General features: G+C 31.4%; 1 protein-coding gene across 2 annotated transcripts; it reads left to right on the forward strand.

The window, feature by feature from the left end:
- The first annotated feature begins 2,272 nt into the window (after positions 1-2,272).
- On the forward strand, positions 2,273-11,722 carry LOC132731115 (uncharacterized). Of its 2 annotated transcripts, XM_060717239.1 has the most exons (11): positions 2,273-3,030; positions 4,161-4,481; positions 4,820-4,933; positions 5,303-5,350; positions 5,630-5,798; positions 6,397-6,448; positions 7,120-7,315; positions 7,553-7,715; positions 7,948-8,090; positions 8,303-8,428; positions 9,392-11,722. In XM_060717239.1, the coding sequence occupies exons 2-11, from the start codon at positions 4,190-4,192 to the stop codon at positions 11,242-11,244; spliced, it is 3,156 nt and encodes a 1,051-aa protein (XP_060573222.1). In that variant the 5' UTR covers positions 2,273-3,030; positions 4,161-4,189; the 3' UTR covers positions 11,245-11,722. The 2 variants fall into 2 exon arrangements, with proteins under 2 accessions (XP_060573222.1, XP_060573223.1); XM_060717240.1 differs by lacking the exon at positions 2,273-3,030 and having other exon boundaries at positions 3,041-4,481.
- The last annotated feature ends 11,391 nt before the right edge of the window (positions 11,723-23,113 follow it).

Genomic DNA, 23,113 nt, shown 5'->3' on the forward strand with positions numbered 1-23,113 from the left:
AATGTGTTGCCTGATTACTATATAATTTGAGTTCGAGATCTACACATCAGTTTTATACCAGATTGTATCAATACCTTAAAGACCCCGATTACCAATAAACAGTTTAGAGTAAACGGTATCCAGCATTCATAAGAGTCCCGACCCTCTAGACCATAAAAGTATTTCCTGGTCGAATCGAAATGCTTATTCATTTACTTTTGTATTTTCTGATCGCAGACCAGGAAATACGATGCTGACATTCAACCTCAGGCACAGTTTTCCAGACAAACTTCACAACAAGTTGTTCTCAAAACAGCTTAAAACTAGCGTAGTAAAAGAAAGAAATATTTTTGTTTTGTTAGAAGTATCCACCAAATTCAAAGTTGAAAAGTAACTTTGGTTTATAGAATTGTCAATAAATGCACAACAAAAAATAACGCGGATGAATATCATTTAAATCAATGAAAATGTCTCGGCTATTTCCGTTAAGCTTCGGATTATTGTGATCGGAATTAAACACCCATTAATGAAGATTTGTTATCTAGACTTTCTGAAAGAAGTAAGGATGTTGACTCTAGGACATGTACACATTTAGGGCAGTCAACGATCAATAATCAATTTATACCATAAGTTAACCACCGATAATTAAATCCACGTAAACAAGATGCTATTTCAGCGCTGCCGATTACCGAAGACTTCTGCACGTATTACACAAATGAATCTGACTGTCGAGTAGTGAAATATATACATGTCGGACTTTTTGGGCGAGAAGATTTTCGCCATAACATTAACATCAGTGTTAACAAAAGGTTTACATTAGAAATTAAATAAGAATTATAAACCATAAGTTGAAATTCTAATTTAGAATGATATGGTTTTAATCAGGCTATTGTATATAACATCACTGTGCCCGAGGGGTTGCACGCTCACGATGTGAGAGGTCTGGAGTTCAAATCTCAGTCGTGGCAACTAAGTTTTGTTCGAGATTTTATAAGGATAAAGTGTGACTATCATAAGAAATAAACATAAATGATTTTATGATGCAAGTAGAAACTCTGGTCATGCAAAATTCCGTATGTATCAAACTCAAACTATTATAGTAAAAAATCTAAACGCAGTCGCTGCAACTCGATGCCCTGCAGGATGAATTATAGTATTAAAGAAAAACTTATACAGGAAAATACATACAGATATACAGTACGATTTAGATTGCAAAATTGCAAAGATCAGATTATGTAGAGCTCGCATAGGCGCCATTCAACATTCATGCCTTGACAAATTGAAACAAAACATGATTTGGCTGACATTTGTGGAATTGTTCGACAACGATAAAGGAGTAACAATCATAATCAAATGGGCGTTCTTCAAGGTAAGATTGCTTTTGATTTGTAAGTTATTACTTTTATCTTTATACATGTACATTTACAACATATAATGTATATGTTTGATAATAGAAAACAATCCAATCTTTTGATTTCCTTCTGCAGTTCAGTAACAAAATTTATGTAATTTTATTACAAGGCTAGCTGGTAAAGCAATAATAATTTCCATCAATATAAACGTTAGAGGTACGTTTTCTGTTCTGTCGTATTTGAATGTTCATTTGAATATTAAACTTAGCAGAGATTTTGTCGTATTTTTGAGTTTTCGCTTTGTGTTCCACACAGCGAAAGTACTAAAAAATTTAACTTTTTATTTTCGCCCCTTTTAGCAAAAATACGACATGGCTTTTATCAGTCACCAAAGTTAACTAGTTCGTCCTTTCATCAGTTAAAAAATAAAATATTTTCTTGTTTAGATTCTTTACTACTGTTGCCAATGTCTGTTGTTTTGGTGACAAGTCTGTATTAAGTATATTCAGATAAAAAATGGAAGTGACAGCACACTTTTTTCCATGATGTAATTGACCTTAGAATTAACTGCAGTATCATAAATTATTTTTATTTTGCTAATTCTAATCAAAATTATGAAACAAAACAAAAATAATATGTCATTAAAAGGCACATTATTGCGCAGAAACAAATAAATATTTACTTCTTTAGAATGAGGAAACATGAATTTTATAATGTTTATAAAATGGTTTTAAAATATTATATGCTTGCTACTTGAAGAAAGTAGCAATTTATGTGAAATAACAGTTATTAAATTAGCAAAATGCAAACAAAGTAGTATTTTGACTTCCATTTAAAATACTTGTTCATTATATTTGTACTTACTGACAAAAAGCAACAGATGAAAAAGAAGGATCAGGAAATCAGCCAGTGGGTAATTTGTTTTATACCATTAAAAAAACACCAAAAAAATATGAGAAATGAAAATTAAAAAAATTCTAAGGCATAATGGGCCTTTAAATACAAAAATATGCGTTTTAACAAGAAAAAGAGGTAAAATACTTAGAAATATTATCATCAATTTTCTTCCTGGTTCATGAAATATTTTTTTCGCAAGTATAGAAGTACAGTTTTGAAAACAGTAGGCTATGTATTGAGATCACAATATCAGATCACACTATCAGATGTCACCGCTCATAAAGAACGCGCTCTTGCAATGCAAAGCAAACTAACTAAGGCTTTATCATTAACTGTGAAATAGGCAGGTTAACAATCCATGTTATTATGTCTTTTATATTTTCGTTTCAATGCCGAAAGAATATTTACGCATTAAAAACATTTTTTATGAATAAAGAAATTCGGCAATTAGAAAAAGTGGGGCGATTTCTTTACAAAACTAAGAGTGTTAAATGGTAAGACATTGAAATCTAAACGAATATTATAATTTTATCTTAAAAAGTATTTATTACAAAGTTTACATTGTCATCACATTATCTTTTTCTGATATTGAATTCAGTACAAAAATAGCAAGAACTATACATATGTTATAAATAAATGTTCCTAATCATCACTTTTGTTTATTTCTTTTATTTCATATTGTTTTTTCTGTATTCAGATAAAGTACTGTTTTTCATTTATGTGCCGTGGAATATCTGATGATAAATGGTGTACGTATTGTCTGGGAATATTATTTCAAAACACTTAGGTCACAAAGTTATAGGTATGTATTTTGCTAAAATGGCGAAAACTATCTTTTTTTTAATCAAATACAAATATTCAATTGAACAGTGCATGCAGCGAATTAATAACAATTTAATTAACTTTGAGTACATGTAGTTAATAATGTACAGTCAAGTTTAACTGATCTGAAGCAAGAATGATAAATATATTGTGATGATTTTATACATTGTGCAAATGATTCAAGTATACATACTGAAAAATGTAAACAAATGAGAACATAGAGCAACATAGAGCAACAAAGTGAGGCAACATTCACAGAACGCAACCCACTACATAAAACGGCTTGTTGCTGGTCAATAGAGATTATCGATCTTTTTTTACAGTTTGTTTTCAATTGTTCTTTGTTTGACGAGACTCTAGTATTGTGCTATACAATGCATTATAAAATAACCACCTTTTTTAAATCACTAGTTTTTATATAACTTCCTTTACATTAAAAAAGTTTGATGATGATACACATACATATTTGTTGAACGTCTCAATATGTAAGAGCAATGGCTGGTAAAAGAATGTCTAATGTTAACGGGTAGGGTTATTTCAAGTTAAAAAGTGTCAAACCGGTGATAGGGGCGTGAGGGATTACGCATTTTTCATTATCCCTTATGTACAGACTCGATCCAACAGAGTCTAAAATTTTCATCTAAAGTTGATGTGATTAATGATTCCGAGGGATCACACTAAGTTCAGTTTTTCATATGTGTTGGACCATTAGCAAATAAGATTTTTTGCAATGCTTTCTAATACTTTATTTTAGACCGTCTTTTTTAGCACCAGTAGTCCTGTACCTGAGGTCAAAATCAAATTACAAGAAAGCAGTAACCTTGGATCTGTAATTGACAATAAGACTGAGTTCAATGATTATATATTTTTAAAGGTCACATTGTTGGAAAATGTCCATTCAATACGGTCGTAGAATTCTATATTTATGAATACAATTAAAGATTTTAAATTTAATGATGATAAAGGTTAAACAGTAGATGCACGAGCTCAATAGCTTGAACATATATCATTTACAATACTACAAATTAATATCAAGATATGCAAAATTACTTGTATATTTGTAAAGATGAAGATGAAATTTAATGAGATATCTTATTCACGTATATGTAGCATTTGTTGGGAAAAGATAAAGAGCAGTGATGGCGTGTTTGATTCCTGAAAATTGGCCTGTTCAATATAATGATGAAGACCCTGAAAACGGTAACGAGGCTGAATATAAAAATGATGGGCTTGAAGACCTTATTGTGAAAGAAAGTAAAAGTGCTAAACTGAATGTCATCGTATGTTTCGTAATTAATCTCATTGTACAAATGCATCTATCCATCGTTGACATCTCAATCACTGACACCGATTTGCTAGAGACATTAGACGTAGACACAACTGAAGCAAACAGTGCAAACAACATCTACAAGAGTTTGACCAATCTCTATGGTAAAATAGCTCTGTTTTTGTAAAAAAAAACTTTGTTTTTGTTACTTTCTTCATCATTTATTTATTTTTCTATTTCCATGAACATTGGAATTGATATTCCACGTCTTTAGTAATGTATTTTTGGTAAATATTTGTGCAATATCTAGTGCAGCTTATAGGAACCGGACAGAATAGCTGAAACAGGTAATAATTTAGTGAGTGTACCTTAAAAAAACAATCTAAAAAAATGAAGGTAGGTTTGATTAACTTTCATATTATAAGGTCTCTAGCAATTATGATCTTTTCTTAAAACATTTATTTTCAATCTTTGTTTTTTTATTTTGTTGTCTTTTTTGTAGCACCATTAGCTCTGTTTCTGATGTCAAAGTCAAGTTACATGACCACAGTAGCCGTCGGATCACTTCTTGTATGTGTAGCATTTGCAAATATATCTTTCTTGAATAACGGACCTGGTGAGTAAAGTATTTCCAGTTACTTTCTACAAATTCAGATAAAGGAATACCCAAACAATGTTTAAATCATTCCCCCCCCCCAAAAAAAGGGAAAAAAGAAACCACTATTAAAAGATTTAACATTCTCTACTTAACACTGGTCAAGTGTAGAATTCACTATTTTCTCCATCGAAATGCTTAATCAATGCTATAAAGATCAGGACATATACATGTAATTTTATATTTGATGCCATATTTTGTAATTGATTATCTGTAAAGACATTGTGTTTGCTACTCTCTCAATCGCACGTTTATCAAATTTCAATTTTTCAATTTATAACGTCATGATTTGCTAAAATGAGTAAACGTTCATATTGTCGTACATTTTAGAGGGAACTATTAGCTGGTATTGGCAAGTGTGGTTGTGTGGTCCAGTTGGTAAGTTACATTGAGATCTCCTCTTCAATTATTTTTGAACACATAATTATTTATATCTTGTTTTTATCAAATTTAATGGGGTTAAAATCAAGTCGGGAATGTTATACAATAAGGCTTAAATTTTAATTCACTTATTGTTCGTTCTGTTCATAAGAAAGAACAAGAAACAAGTATAATCTTAAAAACTGTGTTTACAATTTATGTGATCTTATTTCATTCTTTGATGATAATAACCCTTCTATTCTAATCTATTAACATCATGATATCTGTTGAATGAAGCTTTAGGTGTGAGCTGCCTCAAACTCGGAGCAATGATTCCAGTATTGGAATATTTCAAACGTGACAGAATGAAAGCTCTTGTTATTACTAGGATAGGTACCGTCCTTGGTGCTTCAGCGAGTATTGGTATAATGTTTGCAGAAAGCATTAGCTGGAGAACATTGTTGAGGTATGTTGTTGCCAAAAATAATAAAACAAAATGATGACAGCACAACATTTTCCTAAAAATAAACGTATCAAGTATCAAGTAAATCTTAAAGCCAACTTTGCCCCAAGAAGCTTTCATTTTTACTTTTCAAATTCTTTTCAGATTTGTTATTCTTTTATTGTTTTGAACATGTAACTCATTTGCCAATTAACCGTTTTCTTCTGTTCCTGTTTTGACAATTATTGCATCTATAGTGATTTGGTTTAATTATAATATTTTGCACTACCTTGTTTAAATTTTGCTACTTTTATGACATATCATTTTATATTTAGCCATATTTTATTCAGGTAACAAGCATTACCATTCCCTATTACCATAATATAAACGTTACAAAACCGCATAATGAACTTTCTGAAGGAGAACATATTTATTCATTTCTGAGGTATAATGTGCCTTTAATTACCGTATGCATTATTGTTTTCAAATTATTGTTAACATTGTATAATTTTTGTTGATAAATTTTGTTTTTATTTGTTTTTTAATTTGTTTTCTTGGTGTTTTTGTTTTTATTGGGGGGGGGGGGTAGTCTTCTGTTTATTTACAGTTTTGTACATTTTAGGATAAATGCTGGTTTATGCTTACCATGTTTAGCAATTGCCTTTATTCTAAAGGTAAGTTTAATAGATATTTAAACAAAACGGGTAAAGATAATTCATTACAGCGTCTATAATAACGAAAGGTGACTGTAGTCTAGTATGATAAAATATCTGTCATTCTTTGCACCGTGAATAAATAATGGTGTAGCAATAATTGAATAGCGGAAACTAGATACATGAAAAGTCGGGAAATATGTATGCTTCCATAACATAAAAATACGATATTATATTCAATTAACTATTAAAAGCTCTATTGAGATATATGTGTGTTTTTCAATTCACATGTTTAAAGTCCCTGTACCTAATCAACTTTTATGTATTATCCATCAAACCTGATGATTATCAATAAAACATATCTTATGAACATATAGCCGAATTAAACAGTTAGATAAATGGAATGTAATTAGAAATCTATTTTTATAACGTATTCGCCAAATTGTCAATAAAACATATATGTATTATTTTTAAAACTTATATTTTACGTACAAAAAATTGTATATCAATGATACGAATTCTTGGATTTTTTAACACTGAGTTGAAACGACACTGATATACGTGCACACTGATATACGTGCATATAATTTCAGTTATCTGTATGTAACATCCTTAATTTCATTATACAGGATCATTAATAATAAAATTGAACATACATGGACATTCTATGCATCTTTTGTATCGTTTATAAGGATATAGTTATAACGGACAAAATGAAAAAGGAAAATGACGGGAATGAAACTACAGATGAAAACAAGAAGGAGAATAAGGATAAAAAAGGATGTAGTGGCATTATAAAGGAATTTCTAAAAAATACATTTCGCATTCCAGTACTTAAAGATAAAACATTTTGGATCACGATTGTTGTGTTTTTCTTCTTTAGTTTCGGTATGTATTTATAAGACTACTTACATCAATAGTTCTTAGCAACCACTGACTTTAATGAATGTTATATACTTATATAATTTCGAATTTTAAGTTTAAAATATTTGCTTGTCCGCTTAATGTATCATATTGCATTCGAAATTGGTAAAGGAAATTTTAAAATAACATTTCTAATGTATTGTACTTTTATGATTATAATCATAGGATTATCTATATTTTCATTATATAATTTAAAAACAGGAACATCGCTTCCGACATTTAGTTTACCAGAAATTTCCAGTCAAATGCAGGAACAATTGGCACCCCCTGTAGATTCATTTTACGAAGTCTTATCAGCAAATGTTGGCACTTTACTTGGGCTAATCCTGACATATCTACTAAAATCACTTCCATGTGTAGAAAGGTAAATGCCTTATAACATATTTCAATATCACAGTTTGATAACTGCGGTATGAAAATGCATAGTATTAATTGATGTTGTATCGAAATGAAAGATATCTATTGATAAAATACCTTTGTAAATACGCTTGTGATATTTCGACATTTTATTTGAACGTACCTATAAGTTTCTTTTTTTATTAATAAATAAAACGATTAACAAATGATATAATCCAGGCGTTTCTCTTCTTATTTAGTTATAGGAATAGAAAAAGGAATATGGGTTTTGTGTTCTGCATCATCACATTGTCTGGTTATATCATGGCTATCATGTCTATAGTAACACAGGAAAACTTTGTTTATTATATTATCTACATACTAGTCCTTACAATTTTCGAAGGTATGCGTTTTGAAAACATTTTTGATTTATTAAGTGTAGAAGATATTGTTAAATTCTGCCAATCTATCTGAAAAAAAAAAACATAGCTGAAAGACAAAACTATTATGTTCAAGTTTTAAATCATGAAATTAAAAAGTCAATACTTAAAATTGATATCAACTAAGAGAAATCATTTTTTTTAAATTTTACCTTTCTTAAATTGTCCCTGCCAGTTCTGACAGAAAACTTCCGAGATGAATCAATGCCGACAGCCTTTGGGCGGTTTAACATTAGATTAACACAAGGATTTCTTCAAATGAGTGTAGGCCTAGGAGGTTTAACGGCTGCAACTTTTCAAAGTAAGTAGTGTAACTTTCAGACGAAAAGTACATCTATGCTCGAATGAAATAAGTGAAATATCCCAATTAAATAAAGGTTTAGTCAGTTTTCTTACTGAAGCAGATGAAATTCTTCTTTCAGGTTAATTTGGAATATACTCTGTATAAACGTATAACAGACTTATCCTTAAAGCAGCTAGTTTCCAGATTTGTTTTCCTGTCTATGAAACCAAAGCTTCATAAAAATGTTATGCAAGTGCAGGCTTTTTAGCGTATAATTAAAATATACATGAACATGATATGGTCTACAATGGACATATTTTCCATAATTATTGATAACAAAACAAAAGTAATGTATCATTTAGATATTCTTATAAAACATTCGTTTACAAATGTTGAAGGCTCCTAGGAGGTTAATTATCGACATTAATGTGATGATTAATAAAATATTTTGTTCTAACACAATGCAACGCTGCTTCAAAGAGATAAGTTTGTCATATCAGAACATGTATCTCACATATATCAACAACAGCTTTATATATTCATTTTGTGGTTTGTTGTCACTTTTGATACTTTTTACTATCAACATAGTAATTTTGGTATTATAGAGTTTCCATTTTGGACTTATTTACGTTAAAATAGAGAATATAAGAATTCCTAAAGAAAGCCCAACACAGCAAAATTAAAAATGTTGCAGGCTCGGTTTGATTAAGCGTGTTCATGGACGGTACTTTCAAGTGCAAACTACCGACCACGCCTTGAGCCTTAGAATTGTATTGTTCATTTTCTTTCTATAGCTAGTGATGTCAAAATAGGCAAAATGTCTCAATGCCTTAAGAACGGGTTAAGATGCAGCTGCAAAAAAGTAGTAAAGCTGTCATTGTTTTGATATAATAGGTTGCCTTCATAAGCCTTACTTATCCAATGAAATAAGTAAGCTATATATATTTACATTTGTAACAAAATCTACTGTTTATACTTTAGACGGTGTCGATAAATCTGACAATGGCGGAAGGTGGAAACTGAACTTTAGATTAGGTGGAGGATTTTTGCTGATAAGTGCATCTATAACAGGGGTTGTATTAGCGTTTGATTTTATATCAAAAAGAACATTTCTCAGGCATCCGGCTAGAAAAGGATCAATTTCTGAAAACGACAAAGAGGTAAAAAGTTTGAATGAAAATAAAGGATGTACTCGAGGTTTGTCTAAATGTTTTAAGTTCTCAAAGGCCAACAGTCATGACACAAACATTAAATCTGATCCAAAAAAACATGTCAGCTTCAACTGTTTTCATGGTATATTGTGCAAATCCATGGCAAATAAAGTTACACCCACAGAAATAAGGCCAAGAAAAGAGTCAACCCCAAAACTAAAATCAGGATCAGAGCAAGATAACAAGAATGAACCTGAGAAGAAAAAAGATAACGATAACAAATCTTTGGATAGAGATAACAAAAATAAATCTGAGGATAAAGAAAATAAAAACAACTCTGTGGATGGAGATAACAAGAATGAACCTGAACAAAAAGATAACGATAACAAATCTGTGAATGGAGATAACAAGAAAAAACCTGTCAGCTTCAACTGTTTTCATGGTATATTGTGCAAACCCATGGCAAATAACGTTACATCTACATCAAATCAATCTGATAACGTTAGGCCCCCAGTGAAACAACCCGACCAAACAGCTTTTAATGACTCAAGGAATAAAGATATTTTATTTAATTGTTGTCCTCAGTTTCAAAAGAAACGCGTCCATTTAGATTTGTCAGACAGATCTTCCCTGTCCATACAGAAATTTGATCAGGTAGATACAGAAACAGATGCTGAGACACTTACATCAAGCAATGACGTATCAGAAATATTGACAAGGAAAGAGACAAACCCAAAACTAAAATCAGGATCAGAGCAAGATAACAAGAATGAACCTGAGAAAAAAGATAATGATAACGAATCTGTGGATGGAGATAACAGAAATGAATTTGTGGATAAAGATAACAAAAATATAGCTGAAGTTGAAGATTCAGATAACGATAACAAAAATGTGTGTGGAGATAACAAACATGAACCTGAGAAAAAAGATAACGATAACGAATCTGTGGATGGAGATAACAAGAATAAATCTGAGGATAAAGAAAACAAAAACAAATCCAAATCTGTGGATCGAGATAACACGAATGAACCTGATAAGAAAGATAACGATAACGAATCTGTGGATGGAGATAACGGAAATGAATTTGAGGATAAAGATAACAAAAATATAGCTGAAGTTGAAGATTCAGATAACGATAACAAAACTATGTGTGGAGATAACAAAAATGAACCTGAGAAAAAAGATATGGATAACGAATCTGTAGATGGAGATAACAGAAATGAATTTGAGGATACAGATAACAAAAATACAGTTGAAGTTGAAGATTCAGTTTTGTCGAACGATACCGAACAAAAAAACCTAGACACAGATGCCTATATTTTTGAAAAAGAATTCCTTGATAAAGAAAATGAAACTTCTACCAAAAAACCAAATGAAGAAAACGACAGAAACAATGATAATAGTCAAATAACAAATGGCAAACCTACATCGCCAAATGAGAAACCTAAGACTAAAGCATCTCGAATAAAAAAGATGTCCAAAAAAACAAGAAAAAAAATAAAATCACCAGTAGTTTCGCAATCGGCGGACAAAAAACCAGACCAACATGTTGATTTTGAAGATGAATTAATGGTTGATTGTCCAAAATATGAACGAGCACTTTCCGCTCCATATAAACACATAACCTTAAATAGAAGACTTCAATATGAAGCATATAGAGCAAAAGCCAACAATGAATACTAAGCAAATCTTAAATTGTCTTCATATTTGATGACAAATTTAGATATTTAAAATTCTTCCAGTCTACTCAAGCAGATTAACTAACATTGATTATCAAAAATATTAAAACTAACTTTTCTTAACAACACCTCATGGAAGGCTTTCTCTGTGTATTGACTTCAATGTTTAAACGTATCGGAATTTAAAAATTAAATTTTAAGCAGTACAGAAGTGTAATATGTTAGACAGTATAACTGAAGAGAACAGAACCAGACGTTTTACGTTAATTTTATATAAAACAACATAAATGTAATTGCTGAAATGTATCTATGAGCTAATAATTAACTTATGCTGTAAAAAATGTTTATTTGCGGTTTCTTGATATTTATAATTAGTTTTAAATAGTTTTCGACATTCTATTATACTTGAATGATAATAGTTTTCGTCTTACTTGTGTACTCATACGTATCAATACAAGTACCTATAATATTTGGAAAATAAATATTTAACAAGTCTCTCCAGTTGGTCTCTTTTGTTGTATTCATGTTATCAAAATTGTTATATAACAACAGTGAAAACTGTGATTACTGAGCTACCTTACCTTATATATAGAAAAGGAGAACCATTGACGATTGAAAAGCATGGAAGAACTGGATGTTTAGATAAAATGTCTCTTATCCTTCTGCCATCACTTTAAATAGGCAAATAAAACTTTCAAGTTTTCAAAAGAAGCATGCATCAAATATGTAAATACGGTGGTAATAATTTGATTTCTATTTGACACTAAAGTGTCATAGATAGGATGTATGTAAACGATTCATAATATGCGAAAGTAAATAAAATAGAAAGGAGATGGACAGAGGAAATTCAGCCGGATATTAGGGATATCTATAAAAAGAAAACATTTAAGAATCAAGTATCATGTACGTAGGATGATCAAAGAAGCCATTATACGAGAGAACTACATTTACCCAAAGAAAAAAGCTGTGATTGAGAAATTTCAGTTTATATTGTCTTTAAAGGGAAAAGTAAATATTAGTTGTCTACTTCTGTTTGCACACAATAATTTCTTCCCTTACTAGCGAAATGAGCAAAAACGGTTTATCAGTACAAATAAGCTGTCGGTTATCTGTTGGTTGATATTTGTGTTATGTATGCACATATTTTGAGAATGATAACAAAAGCTTAAAACGTGTAATTAAGTGTGTAGCGCTATTTCAGCCATTATACATAAAGTATCAAAAATGCCGGTCCGCGTGCGCGTTTACTAACGCACGGAGTGGCATTATGATGTATTTCTCCTTCTGCAGAGTTGAAATAGTGTCGGTATATTTTACTTATATTAAATTTATTATTTTTACAATAATTTGTTTAGTCATTGAATAAATTTTGTAATTCTTGTTTTCAGATACTAGTTGGCAATAATAATTTATTTATTTTATAGCAAGATTACCTGATAATGTATTCTAGGTGCAGAAAAGTTAATTTCTAATGTAATTTCTGATTGTCTGTCTCGATCAAAAAATATATCGATATACAAAACTGCTATAAACATTATATAACAGTTACAACCTTATATAAATATGTAAGTATGACTTATCATTGCTGTTAATTCACAGGTATGGGGATACATTTACATTACCCTTAATGTATGTGTGCTGTACGTGTGGTGTATGTTTACGTGATAATTCATCCATTTCATGAAATGACAACATATGGTATTAGGCCATGTTGATATTAACACACGTTTAGTAATATTTTGTTCTTGTATCAATACATATAATTTAGAATTGACGAATGTTAAAAGAAATTTCTACAAGAGAAAGACTGTTGTGATAGAAACGAACAAAGAGTAAACAACGTCTGAAGTTCAATAAATACACATTAAGAAACAAAACAAATAAATGATACTCGTAAACAATGCTCATCAGTTGGGTTTTTATGTTTATTTTTTATTTTATCATTGACAATCTTCAAGAACTAAGACTAAACTGAGATATAAATAAATAAATAAATAGCCAATATGTCAAAGTCAATAATTAAAGTCATATAATATAAATATAATTGTCTGCAGTAATATCTTTTCTTCAGGATTTTAAATTCCAATGTCTTGTTCCAAGTTTAGACAGAACATATTTTCCACATTTTTTTTTATTTAAGAGGAAACTTTTTAAGAGAAAATCAAGTTTCTAATTATAATTTTTTTTCTGTACATCATCAACATTTCGTCTTGATCAATTAATCTTTAGACCGACTATGACTATACAGATACACAACCATTACAATAAATCAGTACGTTTTTGTTAGTCATCAACAAGTTATTAACACGAAATTCTTATTTATTTCCGCCAAACTTTGGCCGAGTGGTGCATAAAAATTTTCCCTTGTCAGCTTGTCCACGCACTGAATGTGGGATAATCAAAGCCCTATGGGTATTTGTTAAAGCTTATACAAAGGATTTTCTGCAGCGGATGATGCAACTTTCATTCAGGTCTTACACACCTTCTCTTTTGTTCGTGATAGGTCTATCTTTTTCGGATAGGCCTGCTTAAACCTTAAACAAAAGCAAATATGCTATGAGGTCTTTCTTTTGAATGTTCACATTTCTGGTCTTATCAAACAGACCCGATCATGTAAAGAATAGGCAAAGATAGACCTGCTTACATGTAGACAAAGAAAACAATTCAAGTAATCAAAAATGGAAATAAAGTAATTGCTCTTTTTCATGATACATGTATTCCTCTTATGAATATTAAATGAGATAATGTTTATTGAATACACTTAATGCTTATTAATTATTTTAACATTTCTATAAATACAAATGTACTATAAATACTTCAATGAAAATGATTGACAGCCTTGAATCAACATAATGCAAATCAAAACAAATGCATTTAGTTGCGTTATTTTCAAAAGGACATATTTTAGTCAGACCTTTTCCAAATAAATGAGGTATAATAGTTACATACTGCAAATGTTCTTAGGCGTTGATTGTATATTTTCATATCTGGAATAATTCTAAAGTTTATATAATTACACTTCAAACGTCTACTTCTAAAATAATCTTTAACGCATTCTAGCGTCAATAATTCGCTTACGTTATATAACTTATTACTTCGGAAAATGACGCAGTCAAGCGGTACTACCATGTGTGTGTTTTTGAAAAAAATACATGTATGAGATACTTTGAAAATATTCTTGTGTTATTTGGTTTTCATTTACCTTGCCTTTGACATTTATCGATAATACGTTTATTTCAATTGAAAGGCCATCCCCCCAACTCTCTTTCGAACAATTGTAATTTAAACTTATTTTTAAAATTGCCAAAAAAGCGAAACTTGTCTAATTCAAGTATTTGTAAAACCCGAGTGTGAGAACCTAAGCCAATTGTTTGACGATGAGTAAGTTCGTTATCGGTCTTTCTTTTTAGAATAGAAAGGCCTCGTACTAGATCAATATCCAATACAAATCCTCATTAAGATAAGGATTTAAAATATAAAAAGTACTGCACTTAATTTGATATGAATGTGAATGCCTTATAGAGTTTCCACTGCTATTAATATGATGACAAATAGCACAGTAGACTAACATAGAATTTGGCAGTTCTCTGCTCTCTTGAGTTGGTATAATCAGAACTTTAACACTCCAGTAATTCTTCACGTTTTCTAGATAAGGTATTTGTCCGATTTCCTGCATGTCATGCCAGAACATTCTACACTATTCTTACATATGTAGTTCTTCAAGAAAAGGCTCAAAGAAGAACCCTTTTAAAGCTATTATCACAGCGTTATAGATCTGTTTAGATGCTAACAGGTAATTGTTTAAAAATAAGATATAAATTTTAATACGAACTTTATTAACAGACCAACAGTGTTTAGACTGCTGACAATTCTAAGGCGGCGTCCCTCTGTTTTCCTCAGATGTATGTCTTGTTTGTTGTTTCATACTATTACGGTGTGACTTTTGTTACCCTTGTTTTTTTCTCGTCTACGGTAGGTTCCTTCCCATTTTCCCCTGTTTTAATTCTGCCCCCCTCCTTCCCCGACCATGGAATCCCTTACCCTGTGCCCTTTGCTTTGTACGCATATAATTCAAAACATGAATCGTTAGTTTCCTTGTCGGTTACTATTATTTACTATTTGTTTACTATCGAAGAGATTATCCTGTCCGGTTTTTGTCTAGGGACCTGCTGGCCTTTTTGCCGTTTGTCCTTGTTCAAGGGGAGGAATCACGCCGTTCGTTACCCAAACAAACAAGATGGCGGATGCAGCCAAAAAGTAGGTTTTTCCCTTTTTTCTCTGAAATTCGTGATGTTCTTGTGTAAAGGTACATATAACAACCTTCTCCACAATTTTCCTGGCACACAGAAATTTATTTCATGAAGTTTCGTCCCGTACTTCTTCTGAAATGCGCGTCACCAGATTCGAAGCGAGAGAATTTTCCACCGGTTTGATCGTGGTAACGTACGGCTTCTTCTCTAAAATTCACTGTTTTGTTTACATATATGTATATTAACTGAAATCACTGACATTAAAAAAGTTGTAATATGTCGGCATCTAAGCATTCATGCCCATTCTGGCTAGAATAACCGCTGAAAATATTAAAATCGGGGCATTTTCCGGAAATGATAACGTATGGCGCACAAAATATCAATGATAACGTTACGGCGCATTTTTGTCTGCTTAATTGATTTTCTATATAAGAGAAAAGTTATGTTACCAGTTACCAGACATAAGAGGATGTGTAGAACCAAATAAAGAAACTGAATAGTATTTAGTGTTTGCATAATATCTGTCATGTGTTTTTGTATCAGATAGAAATATCGATCCAAGGGTTCTTTCGCATTGGGCTTTTGTAACGAGTCTTGCTAACTTAAGCCCTTGTGCAGGTGCCAGTGGGGATGGATATTAAAATCCCGATAGGTTAATCACGAGTGATATGTTTTCTTGCATATCATACTCGAACACGCAACTTTTCCACCTTTGGTGATCTTAAAGTTTCGTGCAAAAGTGAAAATGATCCCAAATTTCAAATATCTATGTATAATGTTAGTGCTCATCCGTACGTTCTATAGAAATTATAGATTTTTGACGGGAGAAATAGCGACAGAAGGATGTTTTAATTTCTGTAGAACAGCTACGGATGAATTACTAACATACTAAGCGCAAGCTTTTTGGCACTTTATTACGTCAACATGCTGTTCTAATGAATTAATTATGAAAATGAGAAATCGACTATGAACGGAATTCGATAATGTATCGTCTTTTGTTCTTCAATGAAAAATTAACGGGCACAGATTTTCTTTAGAAATTACCAGACGCTTTCATTGGGTGAGAAATAAATTTGGACACTACATAAACTTCTATTTTTCATAGTGCTTCATAGAAATGTGTTCGTAAAATAGACAAATATAGTGACGAAAGAAAGTAAATATTGATGAAGCCAAATAAAGCTTGTAAACTAAGTATGTTAGTATTCATCCGAAGCTGTTCTACGGAAATAATCTAAACATTCTCCGGCCGCTATCGCTCCTGTCAAAGTTTCTAAATTCTGTAAAACAACACAGATGACCACTAACTGATTACTACGCTACTATGATAATATTGTTTACGAAGTATATATGTTACTAACATATACTTCGTAAACACTATATTATCATAGTAGCGTAGTAATTTTTACAGCTGTTCTTTCATAAAGATAATGACGTCATCTGAGCGCATTCGTGAGCGGTCTAGCTTTAATGATTTCAGACGGGTTTCTCGGACGATGATATAAAACAATCGAAATCCAAATCCGATTTTGAAACTTGATCATGGTCGGTAAAAAATGTTTACCGCAAATTTCAATGACACTCTTTTATTGCTGATACCTGCAATACTCATTTTGTAAGAGATTGATTGTTTTTTGTTGGGCGGGGTTTTGCGAGAAAAAAAAGCAAAATATGATAGGCAAATTTATGAATTGGATGTAATTGTTTTGAATCAAATCATTTATAATAAAAAACTGTAACGGATATGTCGTGCAAATATATCTGACGTCATAGTGGCACAACGTCACGCTAAATAGAAAACGTTTCGTCAAATAAACTGGAAATTTCTTACTTATAATTTATTGAACTTTTTCGAAAAACATTATTTTCTAACTAATTCAATAAATTCAATATAGAACCTATACTCATTCATTATTCTCTTTTATGAATTTTCTTTTAATGAGCGACCAGATTGTATAAACACAGGCCCTCATCTCCATTGGGTGTAAGCTAGTCGCAATCACTTTTCGTTTTGTTTATGTTTGAACGTGGTTCAAATATTAAGATTTTCTTATCAGTAATTTGTTTAAAAGTAATTTTGGAAAAGAAAATATATCAAGTCTTCCGTACCATTTTAACATTTTTGCTCTGGTGGATGCATTTCTTCTTTCTGATAAGGGGATAAGACCATAATTATCGCACAACACTGACGAAATTTAATGTGAAGACAACAATACACAAATGTTTCCTAAAAGTGGAGGCTTTTCTTTCAATTCTGCATTTTATACAAAAATATTCTCAAACTATACACGTGTGTTTCACTTTGGTATTTACAACGAATATATCTATTATGCCACCAGCTAGAAAGATATTGATACCCGATGTGCAGCATTGTTCAATAATTTATTTCTTGAAATGACAAACTTTTTTGTTTCAAATATTATCATTTCCTACATACAAATAATTTATTCCATCAGCTGACTGGACAAATAGAAATCCACCAAGTAGAAAAATGCGCCGTACGTTATCATTGATATTTTATACGCCATACGTTATCATTTCCGGAAAATGCCCCGATATTAATATTTACACCAGTAAATCTAGCCAAAATGGGCATGAATGATAACTTGACAACATATTACAAATTTTTTAAGTCAGTGGTTTCAGTAAATATACATATATGCAAAGAAACAGCGAATTTGAGTGAAGAAGCCGTACGTTACCACGATCAAACCGGTGGAAAATTCTCTCGCTTCGAATCTGGTGACGCGCATTTCAGAAGAAGTACGGGACGAAACACCATGAAATAAATTTCTGTGTGCCAGGAAAATTGTGTAGAAGGTTGTTATATGTACCTTTACACAAGAACATCACGAATTTCAGAGAAAAAAGAGAAAAACCTACTTTTTGGCTGCATCCGCCATCTTGTTTGTTTGGGTAACGAACGGCGTGATTCCTCCCCTTGTTGTTGCAGGATCGTGGTTTGCGTTCCTTATTGATCTTGTTCAACAAATTTGATAAGCGTGCCTGAGGTAGACCTGTTTAGAAAAATCTGAACATGGACGAACAGCGCTACATCTAGCTGCTGTAAATGGCAGTAAAACGTACATGTAATTGCGTATTCTACGTCACTGAGTTCTGTCATGTAACACTATAGAATTTTTAAATGACAAAATGTATCTTCAATTACTTAATTCAGTTTTGTAGTCAACGTAATTTATCAGGCCACGGAATACATTCATTTTGTATTTTACGCAGGTGTTAAATTTCATTAAACCAACGATGTAAAAACATTAGTTCATTGAACATCGAATGGTTCATTAACAAAAGTATTGTTTTACACCTCGTAACATAAAAACGAAACAAACCTGCATGTAAATGTACTGATAATGAGAAGTATAATGACAATGCACATTGAAGTGATACACACGAGCAAGTCTTGACTTTTGGGTGTTTTGTTATATTTTCTTGCGAATCTAACTCTAAATCGTCTTTTAAGACAAATTGAATACATTTTTGTATAAACCCTTGCAGTTATCTACTTTTGCTGTATAATTTATTCTCAAGGCATGAGGTCACTGAGATAACACTTTATAACTTTTTACGAACACACTTTCACATTTTCCCGTGTTAAACTACAATGGGTTTAGATATTTGTTAATGTTTTATCGCCTTAGGGTCTCATTATTCCGACATTGGGAAAGCGTTTGTTCGAACTGTATGTCATTTTACTTTTTGCCTTTTGTCATTTTTCAAACCGATGCCTTTTTTACATTTGAAATAAATTTATCAATTATATAATTAATTAAGTCTCTATTTTATATATAAAATTTATAACATACATAAATGACAAAAAATAATAATGGATAAACATGTATGCATTCACTAAATAAGAATAATGTATACTATGTACACAGTTCCTAAGGTAAAAATCAGTCAAAACCCAACAATTTCTTATCAGTAATTTGTACATGAAAGAGCTATTTAAGTAACGTAAATAACGACGTCGAATTGTGGCGAGGCATTGTCTTATTATCAAGACTTTTTGATTTGATTTATCTTCAGTATCATTATATATCTTACAACAGTATCTTCATATATTTAGCCCATCGCAAGAAATGATGTTATAGTGTTTTATTTATTATTTTTGGTGTTCTTTTATAATAATTCATTCCAAAATTGTGACTTATAAGCAATTTCTTGTACTTTTGTTCGGGTAATAATACAGTTATAATGATTAAGCATTTTGTGCACATTAGTATATTATTTTTATTTTACTAATTTTATAACAAATGATTTCACGGTAAGTTTACTTTCCTAAAGTGATAAAGATCTGATGTGCTCTAAAAGCATTATTTAAATTTTTTTAAACGCATGTTTGAATTGAAAACTGTCTATAGAAGGAACTCTTTTTTAATGGTATAATGGGCTTTAAAGTCTAATCATTAACACTGCAGTCAGAGTACTGTCTAAAAAAGAAACTCGTTTTAATGGTATAATGGACCTTAATGACTTTTCATTTACATTGCATTCAGACCGAAAAGTCAGTGCAGTCATGTTAGGGTGCACTGTAAAGCAATCATTGCTTTTTATAGCAAATGTATATTTGTATATGAAATGTAAATGAATAAGTTATAATTTATAATATGCAAGTAATATATATTTTTCAGTGTATTATTTACTGATGACATTGATAATAAATGAACAGATACATTTAAATACCAACGGTCTTTATTTTCATTTACAGGATGGTACTACAAGAGTAGTTTCTCGATTATGTACAAGATGAACACTCTTAAAACCAAGCTGGAGACACGTATGAAATATGTAGACGGTAATGTTTGATAAATTGGCAGCAAGGAATAATAAAATTTAAAATAGTTTGTCACATAGTTGATCACTATTTTCTTTAACAAAATGGTAAGCTATTTATGGTGTTTCGTCATGTCTTTTTAAAAAAGGCTTTGCTATGATACATTGGTGTTACGTTACATGCTTTTTTATGAGTGACTTGAATACTGATAAATATATCAGAGTGCACATTTAACTTATCTTCGATAGCCCTTATATCATGTTCTTGATCCGCCCCGATATTTGCGTATGTGACCTAGTTTCTCGTGAAGTGACAAATCGTTACAGCTGTTTGAATAAATGCTAAAAGTTACTTTCCAATAATAATTCTAACTTATTAGACTTCGTCGGCTTTGTTTACATTTTTACAATTGATAGTCACTTGCTACATGTAAAACAAGTCTTCGGTTTAAATGCTTGTGGGATGTTAATTTTGTCCGCCTTTTTTCTGAGCGGATCAGTGAAACCTTTAGCAAATATAAAAGTAAGTGATATGTTCCATAATATTAATTTTTATACATAGTTGTAGTGTGCCCCTGTAATTTCAAAATAAAAGGACGATTACTTTTGCAACAACTAACTGAAATTCAGTAAAGCTTAATAGTGAAGATGGATGCATGATTGTAGTATCTTCCAGGCCAATGACTTGCGCAGATAGTTCTACAAGTATTAAGATGTTATTCACTTGATATCTCACTTTATATCCTCTATTGAGAGTAGCGAAACTCCAAAGTTATTTACGAAATTTTGTAAAGTGTCAAATGTTAAAATACATTAAATATAACATTTTTTCCAGTGGGCAATAATCATAACCATATCTACTTAACTTACTGATCTACCCTTTATAAATTCAATCTGGGCTTCTACTTAATATATACTTAGGTTATGAACATAACTACACAGTATTTATAAAGATTTTGTTGTACTTGAAAAAAGATCCTCGAGAGAAAAAAAATCATTAAAAGTAAAAGGAAAAGAATTGTAAACGCGGTTTGCCTCGGTTTGATGGAGTCAGTTTGAAAATAACAGAACAAAAATGCGATACGCTGCTCTGTGGGAACGTAGAATTCAGTCGCCATTTTGTACATTTGTATGGCCGCCCGTCCGTCCATTGAGCATATATACCAGGTTTCAAGGCTATCGAACATTTAGCAAAATATGTTTAGTCCCGAAATATGTCGTTTAATTAACAAAAAATGCATTCAAATATATATATATATTATATATATATATATATATATATATATATATATATATATTTGACCTAACAAATGATGAGTTTTCAAATATTTTTGCTCACCACTGTTATACTTTCCTACTCAACACATTCTACCTAACTACTGTATATGCTCTCTTTTGAGGATTATCCATCATAATTGATAATGACCCTTCTGTTAAAAACTTTCGTTAACTTTCACGACAAATTGAAATAACGGTCGTAATGTAGTGTCTAACTTTCCTGTACGGAAAACCAATTCTTCAATTCATCATGAAATACTCCTGAGAAAACCAACTGGTGCACAAAGTAAAGCTGAATCATAGACAAATACCAATCATTAATTCAGTCATATGATAAGTTTCGTCCGGCTGGTTGGTCAAACACATTGTGTAATACCCCCGAAACTACATGAAACTATTTAACTGTGTCCAATTTGATTGACTGTTAGAGGGATTTTTGAATCGTATGCAGTTTTCCCATGTGCAACGAATTATACTTTTAAAGTTAACATACATGCATAACTATTGTGCAGTATATTTAGCAGGTTAATTTGTGATAGATGTGCATTTTACATATAGACTTCATCAGGATTGATCCTAATATAACAAGATTCCTATCATACCCATGCTAATGTGAATCATTTAGCAATGCATCATAAGTAAACATTCATTCTGACCTAATAAACATAACCAGAAAGCCAGCATATAATATTTGATTGCGTCTGTACAATAGAGATAATGTTTGTGACGATTGAGTGCTCATATATCACCACAAACATAACTACATGCTCATAGTAACTACAAATGAGTACGGGAAATCAATTCTTTGGCTCAAGGATTCTCCAGAGCGTTGTTACGCGGTAATTTATGGTTGCTAGTTCGGATTCACGAAAAGGGCAGGGTTTATTCTTATTAGATGCATTTGCCTCTCTCTCTGAAAAACTGAATGTGCGTTTTAAGCTCTTTCACCTCATTCAAAGACAAACATAACTCGATTGCATTACATTTTTAGTACGTCGTACTTTTTCTTTAATACATACAAAAATAGGCTAAGAGTAGGCTTAACGTTTATTTCGTTCGTAAGCAGGTGTTACAACGTCTTCCTCCGCACACTTAATCAAATATGTGAAATAGTTTTTAAAGGTCGTCCAGCACAACATGGTTGTTTTGTGTTTGTTCATGTTTTAGTTAATTCGTTTTTATTTCTGATTGAGTTGTTCTAGTATTCCATACTAAATTCAATTTTTTTCACCGTAAGCCCATTGTGACGGGTTGAAACATCAACACTGCAGCCACCGTATTACCTTACAAGCGACCAAATGGGTAAGAATTATTGGATGCATATCTAAGCACCAACAGTTGAAGAGAGGTGGTTTGTGATCCTGATGTTGCTTGAAGTTTGTAACACCCGAGGTTAGTCAAAATCAGCTTTCTTGTTTCAGAACCATTTGACCTAAACTATGTTCTTATGCCGAAGAACCAAACAAACGAAACAAAATATTTACGGTTAAGATAAGATACCTTTTTTAATTAAAGTTTAGTATAGCGGTATAAGTGTGAATCGTTAAAAATGCC

This window comes from Ruditapes philippinarum, unplaced genomic scaffold, assembly GCF_026571515.1.
Source record: "Ruditapes philippinarum isolate M1 unplaced genomic scaffold, ASM2657151v2 ctg2513_1_1_1_1, whole genome shotgun sequence".
Lineage (NCBI taxonomy): Eukaryota > Metazoa > Mollusca > Bivalvia > Venerida > Veneridae > Ruditapes > Ruditapes philippinarum.

Excerpts from the sequence above, each read along its gene's own strand:
- LOC132731115 (XM_060717239.1), top strand. The coding sequence starts at position 4,190 with ATGGCGTGTTTGATTCCTGAAAATTGGCCTGTTCAATATAATGATGAA. Across the intron at positions 4,934-5,302 it reads TTTCTTGAATAACGGACCTG|AGGGAACTATTAGCTGGTAT; the intron begins GTGAGTAAAGTA and ends CGTACATTTTAG. Across the intron at positions 7,716-7,947 it reads TCACTTCCATGTGTAGAAAG|TTATAGGAATAGAAAAAGGA; the intron begins GTAAATGCCTTA and ends CTTCTTATTTAG.